Genomic DNA, 27,203 nt, shown 5'->3' on the forward strand with positions numbered 1-27,203 from the left:
CTAGCCTTTTAGCTCAATATTAGTCGTCCAAGCAAGCACTACAACACAAGACAAGTAAGCAGCTAATAAGTTGTTGTTTACTAGTCCAACAGGAAGAAGGCCAGCTTGGCATTTGATTGGCATGCTTTTATCTCTTTTAGCTCTTCTCAAGAAGTAAAAGCCAGGAGAGATGTACTCGTGTCACTTGTCTCTTTCGGTCTCTGCCACAATGTCCATGCTGCTTCTTCTTATAGCTAGCTGAAGACCCATAGTTGCTGGTGTGTGCCACCATCAAATGCATAATTTTGACAACACAAAATAATATATATATATATATATCATCGCTGTTCAATGGAAAACATGTATCTCCAAAAATAGGGACTTTACAGCGGAGGGCAAAAATGCTCTTAACTTTGAATGGAAGTTAATGTAAAATAAGAGTTTATTCCAAGGAATTTAGAGCATTTCTAGTGGTTTGTTCTCCAGAATGATTTACACAGTGTACAGAGTGGCTACAGGGTTCAAACCATGTAGAAAACTAAAAACAGACAAACATTGAGATATATTTTCATTGGACAGAAGCGAAAAATATATACATACTGAGACACAGAAATCTACAGTCAGTCAGGTATGATCAAAGGGTTTGTATGAGAAGATTGTATTTAAAAAATTACAGAACATCATCTTTTGTTTCTGCATGTGCTTTTATTGTAATGAAATGACAGTCTTTGTCCGTGTTTTAGACAGTATTTGTGATCGTTACCTAATGGGTAGGTTAGATTGGTTAGACATCTCCAAATACACTGAATGAGGACAGGACATAACAGAGGCATGATTGCGTTCCACATTAAACTTTAGCTTTTGTGCTTGTTTTTCACATTTGCTTTTTGGAGTAATGGCATAAACAGACACATACCTCAGCAACTCCATAAAAAAAGATGTATGCAAATCTCAAAAAATAAAAAAAAACAATAAAAATAAATAAAAGTACAAATGATTTTTTAAAAACTGCTTATAACAAATAGCAAAAGATACCTGTGACCCAACAAGTCACTCTGTTTAACACCTACATGATCAAATAATGGTTTTCACTGTGTGCTCACGAATGACCATAGAGGACGCAATATGGGAAGTTTAGAAACTCAGTATTGTTAACCAATGAATTAATGTTGAACTGTCACAACACACTCCCTCTTATTATATGACACACACATACTACACTCCACTGTACCAATGTAGAAAGCTTCAGATGAACACTGGACCAGAGAGTAAATGGTTTGTTCAGTATAAAAGTCTTCGTAATAGATTATAATTAGCTTTAGCTCTCAAGGTCAAACAGCAAAATACAGTATAGTACCACTTCACAAAAAGCCTACCATTATAAAGCACTTTCAATCGTTTTAATTAGTTCATTATTGGGTAGGTTAGGTTATAAGCACCTTGTAAATCATTAATAAGACATTATAAAACACATTCTAACATTATAAATGGCAACACTGACCTGTTGCTTGCCAAATTGTTGAATGAATTGAGCAACAGAAGATGACTGCCAGAAAAGTGTGTCCCATCAGGCTAACGTTACCATATGGTAACGGCTTATAATTTTCAGAGGCATCATAAACCCTAGTGGCTAAGCAGTCTAAGAAGAAACGATAGACACTATAACACCACTTACCTTAAAAGTTTCCATTTTTAAAATGCTGCTAACTCACTAGAATTAAAACAGTGGCGCATTAATACGGAATTCAGATGTTGTGAGGTGGTCATAGATGGTCATAGGGTTCGAACGTGGCTCAGCCAACCAGATTTTAGGAAAGCTAAAAACACAACACCATGTGTTATTGACTTACGAACATCAACATGTCAGATACTATACAATAATGAAAAACCCTTATAATGGGAAGTAGGTTACTGGATTTGTTTAGGTAGGACAGATGATCGTTTTTAAAAATGCTTGTTTGTTAAATAGCATTAACGTATTAAGAGAAATCTGCTGAAGATGACAATGTGAGCACTGACTGAGGTGATGAAGGACAAAGTAAGATCTGAGGTTTAACAGCATAGATAAATGTGGGCTCACTATCTTGCCCTTTTACTTTCAGTACTGTAACTGGTAGTTAATGATTTTAGGGTGCTTATGACCTTATTAATACACCTGCTTTTAACCACTCATAAACCCTTTATTAGGGTAGTCTTAGTGTTAGGTGGTACTTATGTTGTTATACTGAAGAGTATGTGGAAGACAAGTGTTTGTATGTACAAGTGTGTGTATGTGTGTGTGCATGTTTATTTTTGACGAGATATCTCTTTTTGCAGTTCCTGTACATAAGTGTGGTCCTTTCCGTGAACAATCTCCATAATGTCCAAAGCCTGAAATGAACAATCACACACAGGTCAAACAGAATTACACTCTAAAAATGGGTGTATGTTTTAACTTTTAACCTGATCTGAATCTCATGTCATTAATAACCAAACAGGCAGAGCTGACTAGCTTATGGATCCACATGACTCCCAGATCAGACGTATTCAGACGTATCAGAAGTATTGGGACTCAGACAGCCGTCAGTGGTTATCTCCGGTAGCCTGACCTCAACACTGCCTCACTGAGCTCACTGATATCTCACAATGGTATCAAGCTACAAATAATACACGTTGTACTCGACAAAGAGCTCCATTTCTATTGGACAGCATACAACGTAAATATCCACACTTAGGGTTGTTACCTTTTTGAGGGCGTTCGAGCCTGCAGACGGTCGGCCCAAAGCCACATAGAGCCTTCCGAGTTTCAGGTACATTGAGGCCACATTCAGGGAATAGGCTGGATACAGCTGACTGTAGACACAAAGAACAAGCATGTATCTAATCATGTCAGGTATAAGATATCATATATCAGGTTCAGGAAAATACAGTGCTGTGCAAGTTTTAAGTAGAACGCAATGTAGAACTTCCTTTGAACTCCATACAGGATATTCGTTTACATTTTATTAGATCTTCATTATGGGTATTTTTGTAAGTTTTATCTTAACTTTATTGTTGATATAAATTTAATTAGAAATTCATACATAATATTTATTTTTACTAAAACTTAATATATTAGAATATCAATGACCGTATTAATGCGCCACAATATCAATATCAATTAATAACAATATTAATGTGGTTTTATAAGAACTTTGAATTTATTCTGGAGAATAATTGTATAACAACTTCATTATGAATATTGATTTTATTAGTACATAATTTTGGACATTACATTTAATAGACCTTCCTTCTAGATATTCATTTTACTTCCTTTTGGATAGTATTTTTTATTAGAACTGCATTCTGGATGTTCATTTTATTAGAATATAATTTGGATAGTAATTTTATTAAAATGTTGTTTATTAGAAATGAATCATTAATATAAAAATAATTGTACTAGAACATCATTCTGGATATTAATATTATTGTACTATTTCTCTGCATATTCATTTTATTTGAAACTAATATTGCTTTTAGTAGAAATTCACCCTGAATATAAATGTTATCAGAACTTCATTCTTGATGTTCTACAGTTTAGAATCATATACAACTCGGTTAATCATTCTAGGCCATTTAATTAATTTGCATTTAAATTATTAACCTGAAGATGTAGAGCCCTAACATCATATAAGAATCATATTCACTTCTCTAGAACCACATTCTTTAACAGTGATTCCAAGCTTTTGACTGTAATAAGTATTTGTGTCACACTCCATTCTCACCTGAATGGCTTTATGACTTTCTCGCCGTAGCTCAAGGCACTGTCGTAGTCCTCTGTGAACAAACACACCCCCATTGCTTGGTACATCATATGGAGCATGTACACATTGGTGTCATCAAACACAGCGCTCATTTTATCCATGCTCAGCTCACACATCTCCAGCAGCTCTGCAGGGGGTGCTCAGGAGTCAAGGAAAATGAATACATCTCCCTTTCCAAGAACTGCAGCAGTCCTCAGTCTAATGGGCTTTTTAAAAAAGCTTGTTTTACCTATTATACATATTCCATTGATATGATACTAATATATAACCCTTTTAAAGCTAAACCTAATTTATCCCATCCTATAATATTTCAGTCACAGTCAGAAAGTAAGGAAAAGTAGAACAGCTTTGAGAAAATGTTTGATCTAATAATAAGTTGATGTGATAACTTCTTATAAGGGAATTCTTCAGACGTCTGGTTCTTTTCAGTCTTTTCAGCACTGTGAACAATTCTGACTTGGTGGGTTTCTCTGAATGACATTTTAACAGAACTACAGTTTAACAGTTAAATTATGTATAAATGTTGTAAAATACAAGGAATTCCCCATTTAACATATTTGTCATTTAGGGCTCGACATACATGTAGGTAATTATTTAACCTGGGTTCTAACTGGTTATGCTATATAAGAGTATATAACCTCAACAGGATATATTTCAAGGTGTGTATTGTCTGTATGGGAGTAGTGTAAAAGGATATTTTTCTCATGTTTTGCTCTGCGGAAGTCATCAATGGTGATTCGGGCATAGCGAACCATTTCTCTGATCTCCTCTGTGCGGGGTCCTTCATTCAGCTTTCTTAGCTTCATCTTAGCCTTGTCCTATAGCACACCCAGATACATACACATACATACATACACACATATAAACAAATGCAAAAGGGATGCACTGGAAGACACCAGATACAAAAACCCTCAGATGCACATGTACACAAACCCAATGATATACGAGTACATCTGTAAACTACAGAACTCAATCAGCATTGTAATTGTTCTTACACACATACCTTGGATTTGGTTTTGCACTCCCTGCAGTCACAGCTGAAGTGGTAGGAGTCTCTGAGCCTCTCAATCCTGTCTTCTGTTGGGTAAAGCAGGTCTATATAGCTGGTGAGTATCTACACACAAACACACACAACAGGTCCAGTCAGATTTGCTACATAACCTATACACTATAAATGAATTAAAGGTTTTGGGTAGTCTTTGAGTGTGTAGGCAAAATAAAAAGATTAATACATTATCTGACTTACACCTTATCTCACTAACACCTTATCTCACTAAAACATCTGAATAATACATTATCTGACTTACACCTTATCTCACTAACACCTTATCTCACTAAAACATCTGAATAATACATTATCTGACTTATACCTTATCTCACTAACACATTATCTTACTAAAACATCTGACTAATACATTTTCTGACTTACATCTTATCTCACTAACACATTATCTCACTAAAACATCTGACTAATACATTATCTGACTTACACCTTATCTCACTAACACCTTATCTCACTAAAACATCTGACTAATACATTATCTGACTTACACCTTATCTCACTAAAACATCTGACTAATACATTATCTCACTTACACCTCATATCACTAACACCTTATCTCACTAAAACATCTGACTAATACATTATCTGACTTACACCTTATCTCACTAAAACATCTGACTAATACATTATCTCACTTACACCTCATATCACTAGCACCTTATCTCACTAAAACATCTGACTAATACATTATCTGACTTACATCTTATCTCACTAACACATTATCTCACTAAAACATTTGACTAAACATTATCTGACTTACACCTTATCTCACTAAAACATCTGACTAATACATTATCCGACTTACATCTTATCTCACTAACACATTATCTCACTAAAACATTTGACTAATACATTATCTGACTTACACCGTATCTCACTAACACCTCATCTCACTAAAACATCTGACTAAACATTATCTGACTTACACCTTATCTCACTAACACATTATCTCACTAAAACATCTGACTAATACATTATCTGACTTACATCTTATCCCACTAACACATTATCTCACTAAAACATCTGACTAATACATTATCTCACTAACATCTCTAACACCAAGCTCGCTTTTCTCCCAGGCCCTGGTTTGTTTGTTTTTCACCCAGTCCAGGTTTGTACCCAGTGCAACATTATCTTATTATTATCTCACTAACACATTATTTCACCATCACAATGTCTTACTAACTAAACAACTAACACTATCTTACGTTATCTCACTGACTGAATAAAAAACACATAATCTGACTAACACATAGCTCACTAACATGAACACTACTACTACTATTACTACTAACACATTAACTCACATTTGTACTAACTAGTAACTAACACTTTATCCATCATTATCTCACTATTCTCACATGATCTCAGTACTAACAGGCTGACTAACTACCTAACTACTGAATAACTAATGAACTAACGATCAAACTATCTACCTACCTAAGATTGTTAGTTAGAAGTAATAGAAACTAATTATCGACATACCTACCTTCTTAACTAATATTATATCTAATCTTTATATAACTACCAGACTAACTAACTGACATCTCACTAACTACCTAATTACCCACCTACATTATCTATAGAACAAACTACTTACCTGACTACCTAAATAACTAAAAAAAATAGCATTAACAACTTAACTAGCAAACTAAGAACTTAACTAACTAGCATTATCTCTATAACTACTAACTAATCTCACTAACTAGCTAACTAACTAACATTTTACCAACTAACACCTCATTAGCTAAGTAATTCACTAACTAGGTCACTATTTCAGTAATTCACTTGCTAACACTGGGTTAGCAATCAAATAATTCTCCTGTTATGAGAATGTTAACATTCAAGCACCTTTTTGCTTCGTTAGAGTAGTACCTCATATCAATAACACTTATTTAATAAATACACCATGTGACTGCTTTGGTGTGAAGGTTATTTTGAAGACTCTAATATTCACACAGGAGGTTAAATGAAATGGTTCAATGGTTTAATCTCATTCCGTTCCGTTTCTAACCCTTGCTGCTAAATGCAGAGCTGTATTAAAAGTCTATTGCTGACTACTGGGGCTCACTGATCCAGTGACCAGCACAGCTCAGGTCAGAATGGGGCATAACTGGGTTACTACAGGTATCATATTACGTGTGTGTGTGTGTGTGTGTGTTCACGCATATGTGTGATGCAAGTTCACCAATCCTGTTTTAAATAGCACTGGATGCAGTTACAATCAGCTGTCGCACTCACACACATACACACTCTCTCTCTCACGCATGCACACACACACTCACAAAAGCTGTCATCCTCAGACATCATGGCTCTACAGGATTAACAGCCTACGATCCCTGCGCTTCCAGCTCTGTTATATAACCTACACCCCTAAAAGCTGCTCCATACACATTCACCTGAAAAGCATATTTTCAGCTTTTCCTTGCTATTCCTGCCCATCACTAAAAAAACTGTGAGAGAAAAAAATACATACTGTATCTGTACTGAAATTCTCCTCAGAGCTCAGTGAATCAACACTGAAATAGCAGCTCATGAGCTCTCTTGAATATATGTTTTATTATGGTTGCCATAACATTAAAACCACTGACAGGTGAAGTGAATAACATTGATTATCTGGTTACAGGGGCACCTGTCAACGGCTGACCTAAATATAGTAGGCAGTGTTGGAAGCAGTACAAATGGGCTTCATAATCTGAGCCATTCTGACAAGAGCCAGAATGTCATGTCTAGGCAACTGGATCAGAGCATCTCCAGAACAGCAAGTCTTGTGGGGTGTTCCCAGTATGCTGTGGTCAGTATTTACCAAAAGTGTTCCATGGAAGCACAGCAAACATTAAGAAAACACTGATTAATGACACAATGCATTTTGCCCAGCATATAAGCAGTAGTCTGAGGTTGTGCCTATGGTAAAAATATCATTTGGTGCACTAGACAGAATAAGGCATCCTGCTCTTTGACCTCATTGGGCAGCTGTGGTCTCACCTCATCTCCCTGACTGACGTCCTGAACAGCCCGCACCTCCGCTAACGTCCCTCTGTATGTGACTATGGCATTGGGACAGCAGCTATGATTCATCAGAGCGACACTAAGACACAGAGTAAGAGACAGTAGGAGAGATCGAAGAGAGAGAGAGAGTTCAGTCACAGGACACCAGAAAGCACAGGATGGGACAGTGTTTGATTGTGTGTGTGTGTGTGTGTGTGTTCGCTTCTGTTCTTACTCTGGAAACACTGCTGATCCCAGATGTGACAGTTCTTCATCCTCCACTGTAAAGCCATTGCAGTTGACCTGAGTGGCCGAGGGAGAGGAGAGAGAGAAAAAGATGAGGGAAGTGGAGAGAAAAGTTGGAAGAGAGGGTTGAGAAATAGAAAGCGAGAGAGAGAAAGGGCAGTTTTGACACTAAATGACCACCAAACAACAAAAAAAGCACTCTTTTTTTTATTACTGCCCCAGAAAATTGCTGGTGACCCTACAGAAAAGAGAGAGAGAGAAGCTAATATTGTAGCTTCTGCTTTGCTACCTTTGCCCTGGCCTGCAACAGTTCTTCATCCAGGCTGTATGTGACCGTCCTTCACCAGCACGTCACACATCACCTTACCACTATTCTGGCCCAGGAAAAAGGAAGCAGACACTCTTCCCTGGCTGGTTAGCATAAAGCTAATTTAATCATTCCAGACAAGGCTTCCTTAAATTAATATGTTGGTAAAATTCCAAATTGACAAAGTTTCCCCTCTCTAGAGAGCACTGGAACTATGAGCCAATGGTAGTTAACAAGTAATGGAAAACTATAGCCATTAGCACCATCTGCTAGGCTACATCATTGTTGTAAAAAGTCTGAATAAGGCTTGCTGGCATGTGGTTTCTGATATTATAGGACCCTGTATTTACAGACATTCTGATCATCAACATCTAAAAACAATATAAACATTACATTGTTGGTTTGCAGGCTATTTGCTTGTGTAACAGAATATGTAAGAAAAAGCACATCATTTGTTCAGGATTTTTTTTATTTCAAATTTATTAAGTGTTAACTTCCCCAGTACAGAGGTCACTAGCACTGCCCCTTCTGTCATGTGAAAAATTCAAGTTTAAAGATCACGGCAGATGAAGTTCTTTCTGAGGGAGCTAAAGAAATCTAATCTACCACAGGCCCCGATGATCTGGTTCTACACAGCTTTCACCATCTTTACATCATCCATAACCATTTGGGCTTCACAAGAAAGAGTAAAACTCCAGCAAATAAACAGAACAGCAGAGAGGATCATCGGATGTATTCTGCCAACACCTCAGGAGATACATGACAGCAGGATCGTGAAGTGCGCTGGCAAGATTACAGCCGACATCTTTCTCCCTGGACATCATCTCTTTCCATGCCTTCCCTCTGGTACAAGACTCCGGACTATAATAAAGCCAGCACAAGTGTGCATGCTAACAGCTTTTCCCAAGTTCACCAACCGCGTGAACAACATCACACTTTTAAAATACATGTTTTGGGTCAAAGAAAACCCATTATTGTGGCCCAAAACTATACAAACACCCTTACTGTAGCTAAAGACAGCAAGTTGAAAACATAGTTCTGCTTTCATGGCTGTTTTCTATTAGAACGCTGTCATTTAACTGATCTGTTTAAATCCCCATGTCCTGGAGTAAAGCATGAGTATGTCATGTTCTAATTTTATTAATAAAAGTCTCAGTTATATTGAATGTTAAGGTAATGCTGGTTTAAGCAGTTTTCGTCTTAAGAAGTTTTATGCAACCTGTATCAGAGCAATAAAAGATCAACCAGCTGGAGATCAACATGTAGCAGAGCAACCAGTAGCAAATCAACTGTAGCTGGTCTACCACCTGCATATCAATCAGTAGAAAAACAACCAATAAAAGAACAAGCAAAAGCAGATCAACCAATAACAGATCAGCCAGAAGCACATCAACCAATAACAGATCAGCCAGTAACAGATCAACCAATAACAGATCAACCAGTAGCGGATCAACCAATAACAGATCAGCCAGTAACATATCAACCAATAACAGATCAGCCAGCATATGATCAACCAATAACAGATCAGCCAGAAGCAGATCAACCAATAACAGATTGTCTAATAGCATATCACTCAGTAGCGGATCAACCAGAAGCAGATCAACCAATAACAGATCAGCCAGAAGCACATCAACCAATAACAGATCAACCAATAACAGATCCGCCAGTAACAGATCAACCAATAACAGATCAGCCAGTAACAGATCAACCAATAACAGATCAGCCAGCATATGATCAACCAATAACAGATCAGCTAGAAGCAGCTCAACCAATAACAGATTGTCTAATAGCATATCACCCGGTAGCAGATCAACCAATAACAGATCACCCAGTAGCAGATCAACCAATAACATATCAGCCAGTAACAGATAAACCAATAACAGATCAACCAATAACAGATCAGCCAGTAACAGATCAACCACTAACAGATCAGCCAGCATATGATCAACCAATAACAGATCAGCCAGAAGCAGATCAACCAATAACAGATTGTCTAATAGCATATCACCCAGTAGCGGATCAACCAATAACAGATCAGCCAGAAGCAGATCAACCAATAACAGATCAGCCAGAAGCACATCAACCAATAACAGATCAGCCAGAAGCACATCAACCAATAACAGATTGTCTAATAGCATATCACCCAGTAGCAGATTATCCAAGAGTTGGTTAACCACTAACAGATAAACCGGACATCTCCATCATAGAATCCAATGAAATTTGCATGGTATTAGAGGGTGCATGAGGGAAATGTGAGACCATTTGTTCAAACACACATAAGTTAAGGCAGAGGGGGACCAATTACCCCAAACACAACAGTAATTCCACCAAGGAATGGCTCAAAACTGAAATGAAGAGTTCTGGAATGGCAAAGTCAAAGCCCAGATCTTAATCCTATTGAGATGAGGTAGGATGATTCAAAACTCTTAAATGTCTCACAACTGAAAGATTTCTGCAAGGAGGAGTGGGAAAACTTTTGCCTAGTCAATTTCAGAGACCGGTAGATCATTAAAGGAAATGTCTAACCCAAAAAGGGGAAAATACCAGGGTGTCCTAAATTTTTCCTCACTTCTATTACTTACATTTTACAAATGATGATTTTACAAAATAATTTTCTTCAGTTGTATGTGTTTACATTTACATTTACATGTACAGCATGTAGCAGACACTCTTACCCAGAGCGACTTACAAAAGTGCCTCGCTATTTAACCTCAGCTAGTTTGAATAGACTAAAAATTCAAAGATACCTCTAAGTTTAGACACTACTTAACACAAGTCAAAATGGAAACCATAATTCTCAGAAAGTATTCTCAGAAAAGGTGGGTCTTCAGTTTGCGTTTAAAGACAGCGAGCAACTCTGCTGTTCGGACACCCAGGTGAAGCTTGTTCCACCACTCGGTGCCAGAACAGAAAAAACCCTTAATGGATTTTAAAGGATGGCGGGTCGAGCCGAGCCGTACTTGAAGCTCGAAGGGTTCTTGGTGCAGATCGTTTTTTTGACCATTGCCATCAAGTATGAAGGGGCTGGTGTATTCTTGGCTTTGTAGGCCAGAGGCAGATACAGGAAATGTTATTGTTTATTTATATTACCTCTATATTATCTCTTAATATTGTTCAGGTGAAGTTCAAATGTCCCTATGTTTAAATATATTAAAAAAGGATATTACTGTAATAGAGAAAATCTAAAGGTACTGATTGCAAATGAATTGATTAGGGGAATGCTTAGGGTTTAGATTTGAGCTTATGTGGATAAAGTTTATGTTCCCCCTGAGAAAAAAAAAATGGACTTTAGATGCTTTATGCACCAATCACCAGTGATCTGTTTGTAAATGTGAGATTTAGAACACTTTGTTTCATTCATGAATCTGGTTCAGTTGGCATGGCAGCAGAGCTATCTGACGCTACAGCCAGGATTAGAGTACCAGTGATTAATCAGGAATGGTGGACTGGGAAACAGTGATGGGAAAGAGAAGAGGAGAAAGAGAGAGAAAGAGAGAGAAAGAGAAATGGATCTCAGTGGATCTGAAGTCTCTGAACAGGTGATTCCAAAAGTACAGAGCCATTTTAACCACTGCCCCCACACAGAGGCCTAGTGCCCCCCTGGGGTCAATGGTGTAGTCAAATGCCTGTCATGAAGTGTCTTTTGGTGACACAATTGTTGAATCAGCACAGACAACGAAGCTAATGTCTTTCTTTGTCACGTCTGGGTTCAATAATCTACTAATATAAATATAATAATGAAACAAACTCTCCAAAATAGTAAATGTACAGGAAAAGAAAATAACCTTAACTTTCAATGTAAATGGAACTTCATTTTGGGTAATTATATCAAAATACAGCAAAAATGGAGACACAATAAAGAGTCCAGCAGAGCTGAACTCGGGGAGGGTAAGAGAAAGTTGGTGTGTGTTTGTGTGTGTATGAGTATGCATGTGTATACCTGGGCAAACAGAGAAAGCAGGTCTTGGTGATCAGGGAACTGCAAGTGTTTGGAATAGAAGTGATGGAGGCCGGCTATGTCTGCTTCATTCATGTCCCTCTTCTCATTATCCAACTTATCCAGGTCTGAGAGAGAGAGAGAGAGAGAGAGTAGAGGTAAAATACACTATTGATAAACCACAGAGCTTGAGAAGTAGTAATGTGGCTTCATTCAGAGCACTAGTGAGACAAGCACACACACACACAACTTCACAGACTTGGAGCGTTTCAAGCAGTGTAAAGTTCACTTACCTCTGAAAAATAACACTGCTCACTTAGAAGAGTGTAGAAAGAAAACAAACAAACAAACAAACTAAATAAAAAACAGTGAATCAGCCCCTCACCCATGTTGGGAAACAGAACCCAGGCTGGGAATTGGGAAATGTTGAGAAAAGGCATGCAGAAGTATACGGAAAGAGCAGGTACAGTGGAATCAGCATGGGGAATTAAACAGAGTAGGATGGAATTCAGTGGAGCAGAATTCAGCAGAAAGGAATTGAACAGAATGAGTGATGAGTAGAATCAAATGAAACTGGATGGAAAGTATTACAATGGAATGCAGCAGAGTGATAAATAGAATGAAGCTGAATAGAATTGAATAGAACTGAACTGAAATAATGATGGAATAAAAAGAGTTGTTCAATGGAATGGAACTGTAATGGACCTTCCCTTGCTATTAAATGTAATTCGTTTTGGTCATGGTTTGGACTGGAATAGAGAGTTGAGAAGAATGCTATGTTGAAGAAGTGCTGTGGAGTACTAAAGCAATAGGACATGATTGGGAGCGAGTACTTGGGAAAGAACAGCACGGTTGTTGTGAAACAGACGAGAGACGGATTTCATCACAACCATGCTCCTCTTTCACAATAACACACAACCTCCACTGTTCTACTGCTTTAATACAACGGTTCTCAAAATTAATTAAGTAAGAAATAAATGAATAAAGTCATGAACACAGCATGTAATATGTTTTAATGTTAGTACTTCCTTCCCCCAAATGATAGTTCCTTAACAAGCAGCTTGTAGCTACATGACAGTAATGAACTCCACTCACTCACTGAACAGCCTGCAGTTCCTCCTCCTGCTCCTTACACAGACCAACTAATTAAAAACCATATAATTAATGCACAGGGCCTTTTTACTTTACAAGTTACATCTTGGTTTAATAGCGTTCAGTGATACAGTGTTTGTGAAAAAACGTGCTGTTATGGCAAAACAACAGCATGACTAGAGCCCTTCTTAACCAACCAAGCTTGCGTGGCCGAAACTAACTGTTGAATTATAGTTAAGTAAATACAACAGTTAGTTCTGACCTTACAATCTGATTGGTTGAGAAGCGTTGTAACAGCACAGCTTTTTCCCACTATCACTCCACTGACAACAACTGAAAAGGCGAGCTGAGTTCTTATAGACAAGCCTGTTAACTCAACAGCCATCTTTGCAGTAATTTCCAGTCACAGAAGACCAGGCTCCTATTATTATGAATGAGGAGAGGCCAACAAACTGGAAACTGAAGGTTAAATAGCCATTTTAGGAACATATTTTAAATAACGGATAAGATCTGACAGAAATCTCTTTTTGTTGAAGGGCAGGACTTTATCTGTAAAACAGATGCCATGCTGAGCGTTACGAAAACCCCCATTCATATTTCAACCAGTTATAAAATGACCAATGGACTCCAGTAAAGAACAGATTGGGCTGAACTTTTCCAGTTTTCCTGCTTCCAAAACCATCAGAGCTGAACTCAGGGAGGGTAAGAGAAAGCACCTGGTTTGCTAATATTACTAACAATAAAGTGAGGAGCAACTATTTAGTCAAAATCTAACCCTAACCATAATCCTAATCCTAACCCCAACCCTAAACCCTACCGTAACCTAACCTAACCCTACCCTAACCAACTCTAAACCCTAACCATAATCATAACCTTAACCCCAACTGTAAACCATAACTTATCCCTAATCCTAATCTAACCCTAAACCCTAACCCTAACTATAAACCATAACTGAACCCTAACTCTAATCTAACCCTAAACCCTAACCTAACCCTACCATAACCTTATACCTACCCTAACCCTAGTTCATAATTTCAATGGAAATGTTTGGTGTTTACAATATCTTGTGTAAATAACTCTCAAGTTTGGTACAAATTCCTATTGTATACAATACAGCGCTAACAGCGGCATTCACCTGGAAGCAAGTTTATTGTTATTGTGACCTACAGCTGATTTGCCCTATTCAATGGAATGAAAGTGAATGTATTGTAACAGAACGGAATGGAAAATGCTGACATTAAATGGGATATTATGGCATGAAAGTGTCATAAAAGGAATAGAATTTAAGGAATGGAATTAGGAGTTGGATGCAGTGGAATAGAGTGGCTCTCTATGGGTCTTGGGAAGCACTGTGCTGCAGTTGTAGAATTGAGTGTAGCAGATGTAAACAGTGGCTTTGAGTGTTTACTGTACCATTTTCTCTCATAATGAGCAAACACAGAGCGCCTGTTCTCCTCTGATCTGGATCTGCTCAGGTCAGCACATCTGAGCGACACACACAAAAACACACACTTACATGCATACACACGCAAAGACACAAACAGACAGCTAGGTTTTCAGCAAAAACACTCCCTTCTACCACACCACTGTGGCATGTGTGTGTGCTCTGTTTGTTCTTATGAAGATTAGGACATTTGCTTGTGTGGTTTATGTGTGAAAAACAGCCCCATCTTTTTTTTTTTTGCATGACCCTATCCCACCCTCTTTATATTCCCAAGCTGTTTGTTGATGTGCCTTTAAAGGGATGGTTTGGTATAAAATCAAATTCACACATTTTCCACTTACAGACGTTGAGATCGAGCAGCCAAGACATTTTCTTTGTCTAAATGTGCTTTTTTAGGTTTGCCCTGTAGCTACAAGGCTAATGTAGCTAATAAACACCAGAAGTCAATAGTCACCCAAAATTGTTTTGTAAGTACCTGATCACACACTTAAAAACAGCCCACTCAAAACACATCCAGGTCTTTAGGTGGTGCAGACTTGTCAATGTGCTTGGGGAAGCAGTATGAGCGATTGTTAACTATGTAAATGTATGTAGATGTTTGTCCATACGGCTCCCTAGACCACACTGATCAGTCTGTACCACCTTAACGGACACCTGCATACAGTTTAAGCAGGTTGAGAAAAATGTGATTTCATGTATTTATGGAAAAAACAAAATTAAGTGACTATTGACTTCTAGTGTTTTGTTAGCAATTTCAGCTTCTTAGCCCCAACACAAAGCTAACGAATCAACATTTGGAGACCAAACATGTCTTGGCTGATTGACTGCATATGGGGTTTCAAATTGTGTACATGCCGATCCATTAAAAATTACCCTATAGTATGACATATGACAATGGCCTGTGTTCTGATAGGCTGCCCTGTATTGTGGCTCTTAAATGTGAAGAACGTTATATGACCAAGGATCCAGACAGATCTCTCACATGAGAGACAGAAGCAGACGCAGACAGACAGAAGGAAAGACACACTTTCAGACCAAGATGTAGAGACGTAGACAGCAAGATGGAGTGTTAAATACTACTTACTGGCCTCCATCTCTTTCAGCAGCATCAGTTTCTCAGATGCACTCCTCTCTTTCTGGACTTTCTGCGAGAGGAAGAGAGGAAGATAAAGATAAGGAAGATAATGAACTGTAGTTTGTTCATCCCTGAAGCATCATCTCACTGCGAGCTGAAGCTGAAGCACAGCTGGGTCATGCAACAAGACAATGACCCAAAGCACACAAGCAAGTCAACCTCATAGCAACTCAAAGTCCCAACCTAAACTCTGTTGTGGCAGGACCTGAAACACTTAGACTTGCAAAGAGGAGTAGGTCAAAATCCCTCCATGCCATTGTGAGCCGCTAATTCACAAATATGGAAAGTGTGGTCCCACTTCACATTAGGTATCTCTATTAACTGTGTAGTTACACATGAACAATCCCTGCAAAAAAGTACTGGTGGTGCTTTCAGTGTTACAGGTGCAGTAGTACAGCTTGTGTAAATCAGACTTCAGTGTTTCATCCTTGTAATTACACAAATAATTCTATATCTATATCATGAAAGGCAGCAGTTCACTTAGATACATCACCCTTGTCTTACTACACATGCATAACCACAATAACAGCTACTGTTACAGCTACTGAAATACACTTGTGCACGTTGTGCAAGTTTGTGTAATTTATTTATTGTGTATTTGTTTTTGACTCTTTGGCATAATTTGAATCTGGTGGTTGTTCATCTTGTGTCAAAGAGGTTGGAAGACCAGTGATGACCAGTGTATCCAAACTGGGCAGTGTCCTACCAGCTTGGGCATATCTGTCTGCATTGGTTGGAGAATTAAGTGCTTTGGTGGGCTGGACAATATTTGGACTTGATTTGTTAGGTTGTAGAACAGTTCATAAACAGAATGAACAATATTGCTCTGTTTTCCGATACAGCTGGACAGTTATAAGGACCTCCCTACATTCAATAAGTAATCAAAACTTGATTACTTGATTAACACAATTTATATATAATTTCCTGTTGAGTAGGGACCATTGGCAAGTAGAGCATGGGCTTAAGACTTATTTATTATTATGAAAAATTATTTAATTACTACAAATGTTCTTGATAGTTTCAGAGGTTACAGTTTTTGAATATTAAAGTTGAGCAGTGTGATCATTGTAATCTTTTATACAGTGATAATTACACGAAGGCTGCATTGCTGAAAAGAAGGATCCTCTTTCACTCGCTCTCTCTGTCTCACAGTGACAGTCTGAACCACCCCCCAATGCATTCCCTATCGTCTAGCTTACATAGTGTCAATTAACTGTAGGCTTGGCTCTCGGCCTGCTGGACAGATAAAGGCCGGAATAACTCTCACACTGCAGATACCTGCTGTATATGCAAGCCTTCCGGCCACGGGTCGTCCTCAACATGGCTGCCCGACATTCTGCCCTTGTTGCAGTTGAGACTGTCCTTTTGGAAGCTTTTCAAAGTCTTTTTAAGCCGTTAGAGCCACAGTTATGTCCATCAGTGATAGAAACATGTAGTAAAGATTTTAGGAGAGGTGATCTTATATTAGGATTTAAGGTTGGATAAAACTTACTGTAAAGCATACAGCACAAACATCCTTTATATTTTTACCATGTCTTTATCCATTTTTATACTGAAAGAAAAGTAACAAACAACAAAACAACATACTGTTGAAATATGTAAACTGAATGGAAATGCAACCAATGCAATTGATAATGTAATTACATTTACATGCTTTACATGATTAATCAATAATTATCTAATTATTTATGTAACAATTCATTATAAAAAACAGTAATATTAGACAATATACATGATTTTAGTTCCCTGGTGAATTATCTGTGCACTGCATGCACAATAAAAGTACAAACAGAATGAAGTCTGTAAAATCTTAAACACTTAAACACTCTATATGTTTTAATTTGTTTATGAAAACAAGCAAGCAATAAATTCTTGATGTTTTAAAAATGATACAAAAGAAAAGTCATATAAATTCAAAGTATTATTTCCCTTTTGTTTCTATTGTTTCCTTTTCTAAATAATGTGTTAGAACATCCAATAAAAACTCCTGTTTAAATGAGCAATTGTTTGATGGTTCAGGCCTTAAAGGGTTATGTGACATCAAATGTGTGTCAAAATGAAAATAATAAGGCTTGTAAACATTGCTAAATTCATAAAATGATTTGTATGGATTGCTGCATTTTTCCAAATTTGCCTGGTTATGGATTACTTTGGCTTAGTGGAACATATTTTGTAGATGGTTCTATATAGCACCGTTGCACTATAAGTCAAATAACACTTTTTCTATACTACATGCATACTGCACCTTCTTCTCTTAGAGCATACTGTGCTGATCTGTCCTAGCAGTGATAATACTGACCAGCGTGGCGATGATGCGGGCTACCAGCCTGACCGTCTCTGATGGACACCAGTTCTCCCCAAAGGCACACATTGCGGAGCATTCCAGCTTGTGCATGGCCCAGTCTCCTCTCTTGACAAACACACATAGACAACAATTACTATATGGCATTAGTCACACACATTCCTATCAAAAAGCTGAAATTCATTATAAAGTATGGTGTTCGTTGTGTTTACCCTATGTGTTAATGTTTAACTGCATCAACCAAAATGGCTACTCAAGTCAATGGGTGGAAATCACTATAGGCCCCATCATACTGTACAACATAATGATACCTGAGCCATGATAGGATTCTACTGGGAAAAATATGTAAAGTATTGTAATTAATATAGTCCAATGCAATGTAATACTGTTGTCTCTGTAGGTGTGTTTACATTCTGTTCTTCTAACTTCAACCTTTTTTTAATGTTAATGTAAAGGCAGTGAGCATAAGGTCTAGCCTTATTGGACTCTTAATGGTATATTTTAGTCTACGTTCACATTAACAGGTTATAGGGCACACCTTAGATTGTTTTTACCTTTAAGAGACCCACATGTGGTGTTGTCAGAACTGTGTGGTAGCTCAAATCTGATCTGAACCACTTTCACATGCGGTCCTATAGTGTAGCTTGTGAAAACAGAGGCTTCTCCCATAGTGTCTAGATTAACAGAGAGCGCACTAGGGAGCGAGGCTCTGTTTGGGAAGCAGTTGTAGTTTCATGAGCTTCACTAAAGATAGATACGGATCGCTTACACCATATGAACATAACCCTGAATGCAGTCATACTTGTGTGTCATACTGCTTCGTGCCTAAACAGGAGCTTGAAGCCCACTCTCTCACATGTGGAACTGTATACTGTTTATACTTCAGTCAAGTCTGAATGGCTTTTAACCAACTCACACTCATTCTTACCTGACATTCCACATTGCAGTAGAAAGCTTTCTTGCATTTTCCACATTTAGCAAGGCCCTCTTTCCTACAGACAAGGAGAGATGGTTATTTTTGTAACACACACACACACACACATACACAAAAAGATGACAACAACCCAATGGTTATCCCGCCAAGAGCATATGGCCTACACACACACACAATTCACCATGACTGCCAACAACACACTCACACTCACACATACACACACTGGTGCCATATTACAGCACATGGTATTATGTGTCCGCATGGAGGCCAGAAGCACAAGCTGTATTCCACAGAAGGATGAAAATATCCACTGACACACTTAGACAGAGCTTACACAAACTACATGTAGATATATGTTCCTACAGTGTAATAATACAGCCCTGGGGTATAAAGCGGTGTGAATCTACTTGTATTAAGGCAACCTTTAGCTTCATTCACAATGCAGTGGACATGCCGACCTAGGATGCTGACTTTGCATCAGTTAGGAGATCTAGGTTCAGGTTACAAGGTCGTAATATATTTGCCCAGGCCTGATCTCTACAAATCTAGCTCAAGCTCTAGCATCTGAGTTGTGAAGCATGAGCAACTCTGCCTTCGCTCTGCTGCGGTCACTAGCCAATTCTTGATTCAAGCTGATGCTTGATGCTTGACAACCCAGCAAAACAGCCCCTGCTAATGGACTTTATTTCATCACCACAAAGCGGCCAAGACTTTTAAATTCAGCTGTATTTATAGACTTGACCTTTGGGGAAACCATCTGCTCTCATGGAGAGGAAAAAACGAGGTCAACCCAAGAATCCAAGAATGGTAAGGCGATGGCACAGGTAAAAGAGTGGAGGAGAAAATGCCTACTTGTCTAAGGGGAAAACCTAGCAGACAATCAACTCCTTAGAACGTTCTGCTTCAAATAATCAATAAGATACGTCTTGTAAGGCTTACACCTTATACTTTCTTTGGAAGAGAACAAGGGACAAAAACAAGAAAGCAAGATCCCACCACTTAGGGTTCACACAATCACAAGTTTTTACATGACCATCAAACATGCTTAACTCCTTAAACAGCCTAAGGGCCGCAGATGGGTCAAAAGCATATGACAAATTCTGTTACCAAAGAATAGCCCAACCAGTTTGTACAGAAGTCCCTGTAGTGTGTAAGAAGCTGACTTAAGGGAATAAAGCAAAGTTATGTGAGCATTAGTATTTTACCACTGAAGGACACGTTTTACACATGCATTTCTGGACAAGCCCAGAGTTGGAATGATATCAACATGATTCTGAAGCTATTAAAGTTCTGAAGTAAAATTCTGAAGTTATTTTGGGGTAAAGGTTCTACAAAATGTTGCTCTAAAATGTTTTAAAATGACATTACATTTAGTCATGTGGATGGAAAAGAACTCATTGTCACAGTCATTTTTTAGTTGCCTCAGTTAAGCTGTCTGTTGCTACCTATATAGAGAACGAAATGAACATAAACAACCAGCATCTCTCCTGCAGAGCAGAACAGTCATTGTTAGCTTGGCTGCAAGATAATCTGTGGCAGTATTGTCATTATTCCGCTCCATTGCAGTCTCAGAGAACAGAGAGAGGGGGGAAATTAGGTTGCCTCTGCAATGCAGTAATCAGGACATTTCAGGACGCCTGTTTGCCTCTCCTGAGCCACTCTCTGGAAGCTCAGAGGTGAGAGCCCATGAATGGCCTTGTCCTAATTCTTGCCTAATGTGCTCTTGTTCCAGCGGCCTACCTAATGTCTTTTGAAAAATGTCCCTAGGATGAGGGACACTTTTTTTACACACTTGAAAGTCTTCATCAGCCAGATTCATTCCGGTAGAATTTCCTGGAACACTTGTAGTATTATGTTGCTAGAACAAGAAATACAAAAGCTTACTCAGTCACATTCAGTGGCAGTAAAATGTATTACTGGCAAGGTTGATCCTTAGTGTATAGATAACCTTGCCAAGTACAAAAAAGCTAACACTTTAATATAGAGGGTCTGCATGTGATGTCACAGTTGGCGAGAGTGGCAAAAAGACTGAGCGAGCTGAGCTATCCTTTTACAAAGTCAGGAGAATGAAGAAAATGGATTGCTACAATGTGCAGAAACAACGGGAATCCAGGCACAGAAACTTGTGGGAGCTTACTTAGTGGCGAAGTCACACTCTGAAAACAGGTGGTAGGAAAATGAAGCCCATGGCAGTTGTGGGTTTAGTGACATGCTGAGTTTGATTAAAAGGGAAAGCGAGCAAAACCTGGATGAACTAGTCTACTAAATGTACCAGAAAACACTCCTAAGACCAGTCACTCAACTTTGTGCTCTCAGATAAGCGGCTGCAATTATTTGAACTACAGCATGTTCCAGTTGCTGCCACTTTATTATATTCATTTCACTTATATACATGTACATATTTACATTTTTCTCCTTTTGTTTTAAATGTTTTTTTTTTTATTATTCTTACATGAACGGTTGCGACTGTAACAACTGCAATTTCCCTCCTGGGATCGAAACACATCAACATCCATGGACCACTGGTTTTCCTAAGTAATTTGGTTGTATTGCTGTCGAGTCCGACTGCCCTTAACCTGAGCAGATAATGGCTTGTTTTATTTCCCAGTTTTGTCGTTCCTCTAATAAACACAGCCGTGTTTTGCCACTAAAGGGGGCAGACTAAAGGGGGCATGTTCCATCAGGAACAGTACAATGCTCTTATAGAGAGCTTACTAACCTTCATGAAGCCAGCAGTTGTCACTTAACTTGCTGCTCAATGCTATTTGATAAAGCAGTAACTAAAGTCTATTAAGCATTTTTAATCACCTTTATTTGTGCATTATATAATCTTTTGATCGCACACTTTTAAGTGTCCTTTTGTAGGCCTTATTACTCCAATAACTAGTAACTAACTTCACAACCCAATACATCTATTAATTGTTGACTCAATAAGATTTAATAAGGTCTTAACAGGGGAATTATTATGCTAGCTTTCTCCCAAACACCAAAAGAAGATATCTTGGCAACCAAAACATATATAGTCTATTTGATACCCTCTCTCTATTTCCCTCCACTTCACATATGTCTGTCCCAAAATCTGATATTCTACTCTATGTTAGATCCACTACTAAAGGACACATCTTGTCATATACTTCGTTACATGAATATGCATTTAAAGGTGGAGCTTGAGACAGCCAACTCCAGAAATATCTCTATTGCACAAGCTATATCAGCTATGCCCAACTGCGGTCATGTGGAATCAGAACTCCACACACTCCACGAGGAGCACCAGCCCATATCAGATGGCTGTCATGCTCTCACTAAAAATTTACTCATAGTTTAAAAACATTAGGGGATGTAGCACCACTCTTAAAACTAACTAAACTAGAAAAAGTAATGATCGTCTACTATGGCCAAGCTTTGAGATACAGATAACTGCCTAAATCACACGTTTGACCCCTTAAACAGCCTATGGCCGCTGGCAGGACGAAAGTATTATTACAAACTTCTATTACCAAAGAATAGCCCCCCGCCCCCCCCAGTTTGTGCAGAAGTCCCTGTAGATACCAAGTAATACACCTTAGTGTGTAAAAAGTCTTTCTACAATAACGGGTTAATGAACACATAGAATTTATTAAACACTAACAATGTTGACTTAATACAAACACAACTAAGTCTTAGTATTAAATATCTATATATCTATCTGCCTGTATTCTGCATTTAATAAACACCTACAGTGTTCAATGAACACTTATAGTCATATATTAACACATATAGTGTTAAATGAACATATACAGTAATGAATTCATAACTTTAGTGTTGAACAAACAACTATAGTAATGAATTAACACCTATAGAGGAGCACACAGAGTTAAATGAACATGTATAGTAATAAATGAACACCTATAATGTGGAACAAATATAGTAAAGAATGAACAGCTTAAGTGTTGAATGAACACCAACAGCGATAAATGAACACATGTAATAATGAATGAACACCTATAATTCAATGAACATCTATAGTGTTGAACACCTACAGTCTGAATGGAGATCTATAGTATTGAATGGACACCTACAGAGCTGAGTGGAGATCTATAGTATTGAATGAAAACCTACAGTGCTGATTGGAGATCTATAGCGTTGAATAGACACCTACAGTGTTGAATGAACACCTACAGTGCTGAATGAACACCTACAGTGCTGAATGGAGATTTACAGTATTGAATGAACACCTACAGTGTTGAATCGAGACCTACAGTATTGAATGGACACCAACAGTGCTGAATGAACACCTACAGTGCTGAATGGAGATTTGCAGTATTGAATGGACACCTACAGTGTTGAATGGACATATATAGTAATGAATGAAAACCGATAATTTTAAATGAACACCTAAAGTGTTGAATAGAGATTTATAGTATTGAATGGACACCTACAGTGCTGAATGGAGATCTACAGTATTGAATTGACACATACAGTGTTAAATGAACACCTACAGTGCTGAATGGAGATCTACAGTGTTGAATGGACACCTACAGTGCTGAATGGAGATCTACAGTGTTGAATGGACAACTACAGTGCTGAATGGAGATCTACAGTGTTGAATGGAAACCTACAGTGCTGAATGGAGATCTACAGTATTGAATGGACACACACAGTGTTAAATGAACATATATTGTAATGAATGAACACCTATAATGTTTAACGAACATCTACAGTGTTAAATGAACACCTATGATGTTATATGAACACCTATAATGTTAAATGAACACCCATAATGTTTAATGAACATCTATAGTGTTAAATGAACACCTATGGTGTTGAATGAACACCTACAGTGCTGAATGGAAATCTACAGTATTGAATGGAAACATACAGTGTTGAATGAACACCTACAGTGCTGAATGGAAATCTATAGTATTGAATGGACACCTACAGCTTTGAATAAACACCTACAGTGCTGAATGGAGATCTACAGTATTGAATGGACACCTACAGCTTTGAATAAACACCTACAGTGCTGAATGGAGATCTACAGTATTGGATGGACACATACAGTGTTGAATGAATATCTACAGTGCTGAATGGAGATCTACAGTATTGGATGGACACATACAGTGTTGAATGAATATCTACAGTGTTGAATGGAGATCTACAGTATTGGATGGATACCCACAGTATGGAATGGACACCTACAGTGTTGAATGAACACCTACCGTGTTGAATAGAGATCTACAGTGCTGAATGGACATGTACAGTGCTGAATGGAGACCTACAGTATTGGATGGACATCTACAGTGCTGAATGGAGATCTACAGTATTGGATGGACATCTACAGTGCTGAATGGAGATCTCCAGTATTGGATGGACATCTACAGTGCTAAATGGAGATCTACAGTATTGAATGGACACATATAGTAATGAATAAATACCTGTAGTGTTGAATAACAGTGGGGGGGGGGGGGGTTGCTCTTTTCCACAAAAATTAGCATTGTATGTGTTGATACACAGCTGTTGAGACACTGACAGGCTGAAACACTTTTGACCACTGACCCTTGCATTATGCCTAACATTTAGCTTACTTTCCTAATAAGCGCCAATCACCTTCAATTACACAAGCCCTAATCTCTATTACCGACTCTACCCATGCGTAATGGATGAGAGCGCGGTCACGTGGTAGGGCTGTAAAGCCACAGCATAAGAGAAACGTCTCGTTATGAAGACCTCACTTACCTCGCAAAGCAGTGCTCGCAGATGTAGCCCCTCTCACTGACCGACAGCACGTGTGAGTAAGCGGGGCACGAGAAGAGCAGCTCCCCGATCCTGTAGGGTCTCGTGGCCCGCAGACCTCTGCCTTTCCCCAGGCTCTCAAAACGCTCAATGCCCTCGATGCCCTCGTGCTTCATGGTTGTGTGTGTGTGTGTGAGTGATGCGCGCGTGTGTCTGTGTGTGTGAGAGATGCGCGCTTTCCCGCGTTTCTCTGCAACCGTTCACTCCAGCGACGCTGTACAAGCTGCCGATGCTGTGAATGAATACGCGAGCCCGAGCCTGAGTCAAGTCTTATGGGCGAGTCATCGAGGCCCCGCCCCTTCAAATACGTGTTTGTCCTAAACTCACTTGGCGCTCGGCGGCCATTGGTTACAGTGGCGATTATGTAAGCAAGCCACGGTGTCGTAAGCCGCGCGCGCATACAGAAACAGAGGTGCGCGCAGAGGCGCACACAGACGCGCGCGCATTTTCGATTCATATATTCATTAACTACAGTGATTCATTACTGATCAGACAGACAGGCAGACAGGCAGACAGATAGATAGATAGATAGATAGATAGATAGACAGACAGACAGACAAGCAGACAGACAGGACAGACAGACAGACAGACAGACAGACAGACAGACAGATAGATAGATAGATAGTCAGACAAACAGGTATATAGACAGACAGACAGACAGGCAGACAGATAGATAGATAGATAGATAGATAGTCAGACAAACAGGTATATAGACAGACAGACAGACAGGCAGACAGATAGATAGATAGATAGATAGATAGATAGATAGATAGATAGATAGATAGATAGATAGACAGGCAGACAGATAGATAGATAGATAGATAGATAGATAGATAGATAGATAGATAGATAGATAGATAGATAGATAGACAGGCAGACAGATAGATAGATAGATAGATAGATAGATAGACAGACAGACAGATAGACAGACAGACAGACAGACAAGCAGACAGACAGGACAGACAGACAGACAGACAGATAGATAGATAGATAGATAGATAGATAGATAGATAGATAGATAGATAGTCAGACAAACAGGTATATAGACAGACAGGCAGACAGATAGATAGATAGATAGACAGGCAGACAGATAGATAGATAGACAGACAGGCAGACAGACAAGACAGACAGACAGACAGATAGATAGATAGATAGTCAGACAAACAGGTATATAGACAGACAGACAGACAAACAGGTATATAGACAGACAGACAGACAGACAGACAGACAGATAGATAGATAGATAGATAGATAGATAGATGGACGGACGGACGGACGGACGGACGGACAGACAGACAGACAGATAGATAGATAGATAGATAGATAGATAGATAGACACACAGATAGATAGACGGACGGACGGACGGACGGATGGACGGACGGACGGACGGACAGACAGATAGATAGATAGATAGATAGATAGATAGATAGATAGATCTATCTACTGTCTATTCAGGACACATTACAGTCATTGCTGTATCTCTCTCTCTCTCTCTCTCTCTCTCTCTCTCTCTCTTGTTCTGTCTCTCTCTCCATCTCTCTTTCTGTGCTATTAATAGTTCAGGTGTGCTCTCACATGCTGATATTAAACTTTCAGTGCTCCTTTTCTTCATATTCTGCCTAAGTGTTGATTAAAACAGCTGGCAGATTTAAAAAACAGGGCTGGCTTTCCAAAAGCTTCTGAGCACGAAGATGTCTCTTAAATGGCCGGGCAACACTGAACACTATCTCTACCAGATAAGAGATCTTGAGCTGTTTTTATGTGAAAATATCTGCTCAATGTCGACAGCAACTCAGTGACAGTGGACAGGAGTGCTGTTTGGGGGAGGTTACAACAATTCTAAAGGCATGACAGTGGCCACAAAAATTCTTAGTGTTGTGTGGCCCGGTGTTATTTCTTAATATTAGGATCAAAATCCCTGCCAGCGCCCCTGATAGTGGACCTTCTTATTTACACTTTAACTTTAAAAACCCTTGCTCTGGGCATCATAATAAGGTCCTACTAAAAAAGGATGTGTGGGAGTGAGAAAACAGGTTGCAGGATTCAAAGGTGAAAACGTCAACAGTTAAACAACACCCCAAACCCCCACCCCTCTGACACCTACCCCAGAAAGCAAAGCAGTGATCACAGGGGTGTAATGCTATGCTATTTGAGTAATAATAAGCATATATATAAATATAAATGTTTTGAAAAGTAAACATTACACTGAAATCTGACTTTG

The 27,203-nt window shown here is 38.7% G+C and overlaps 1 protein-coding gene across 1 annotated transcript; it reads right to left on the reverse strand.

The window, feature by feature from the left end:
- Positions 1-679: 679 nt before the first annotated feature.
- Positions 680-25,226, reverse strand: smyd2b (SET and MYND domain containing 2b). The gene is made up of 12 exons (XM_072678078.1): positions 24,925-25,226; positions 19,204-19,267; positions 18,273-18,383; positions 15,923-15,983; positions 12,306-12,430; positions 8,048-8,115; positions 7,810-7,912; positions 4,765-4,875; positions 4,459-4,579; positions 3,723-3,897; positions 2,703-2,811; positions 680-2,349 (listed from the first exon to the last, which is right to left on the reverse strand). Exons 1-12 carry the CDS (start codon positions 25,095-25,097, stop codon positions 2,266-2,268), a joined length of 1,305 nt encoding a protein of 434 aa, XP_072534179.1. The 5' UTR covers positions 25,098-25,226; the 3' UTR covers positions 680-2,265.
- Between the last annotated feature and the right edge of the window lie 1,977 nt (positions 25,227-27,203).

Source organism: Salminus brasiliensis, chromosome 1 (genome assembly GCF_030463535.1).
Source record: "Salminus brasiliensis chromosome 1, fSalBra1.hap2, whole genome shotgun sequence".
Lineage (NCBI taxonomy): Eukaryota > Metazoa > Chordata > Actinopteri > Characiformes > Bryconidae > Salminus > Salminus brasiliensis.

Excerpts from the sequence above, each read along its gene's own strand:
- smyd2b (XM_072678078.1), bottom strand. The coding sequence starts at position 25,097 with ATGAAGCACGAGGGCATCGAGGGCATTGAGCGTTTTGAGAGCCTGGGG. Across the intron at positions 18,384-19,203 it reads ACTGCAATGTGGAATGTCAG|AGAGGAGACTGGGCCATGCA; the intron begins GTAAGAATGAGT and ends GTGTTTGTCAAG. Across the intron at positions 4,580-4,764 it reads AGTGCAAAACCAAATCCAAG|GACAAGGCTAAGATGAAGCT; the intron begins GTATGTGTGTAA and ends GGTGTGCTATAG.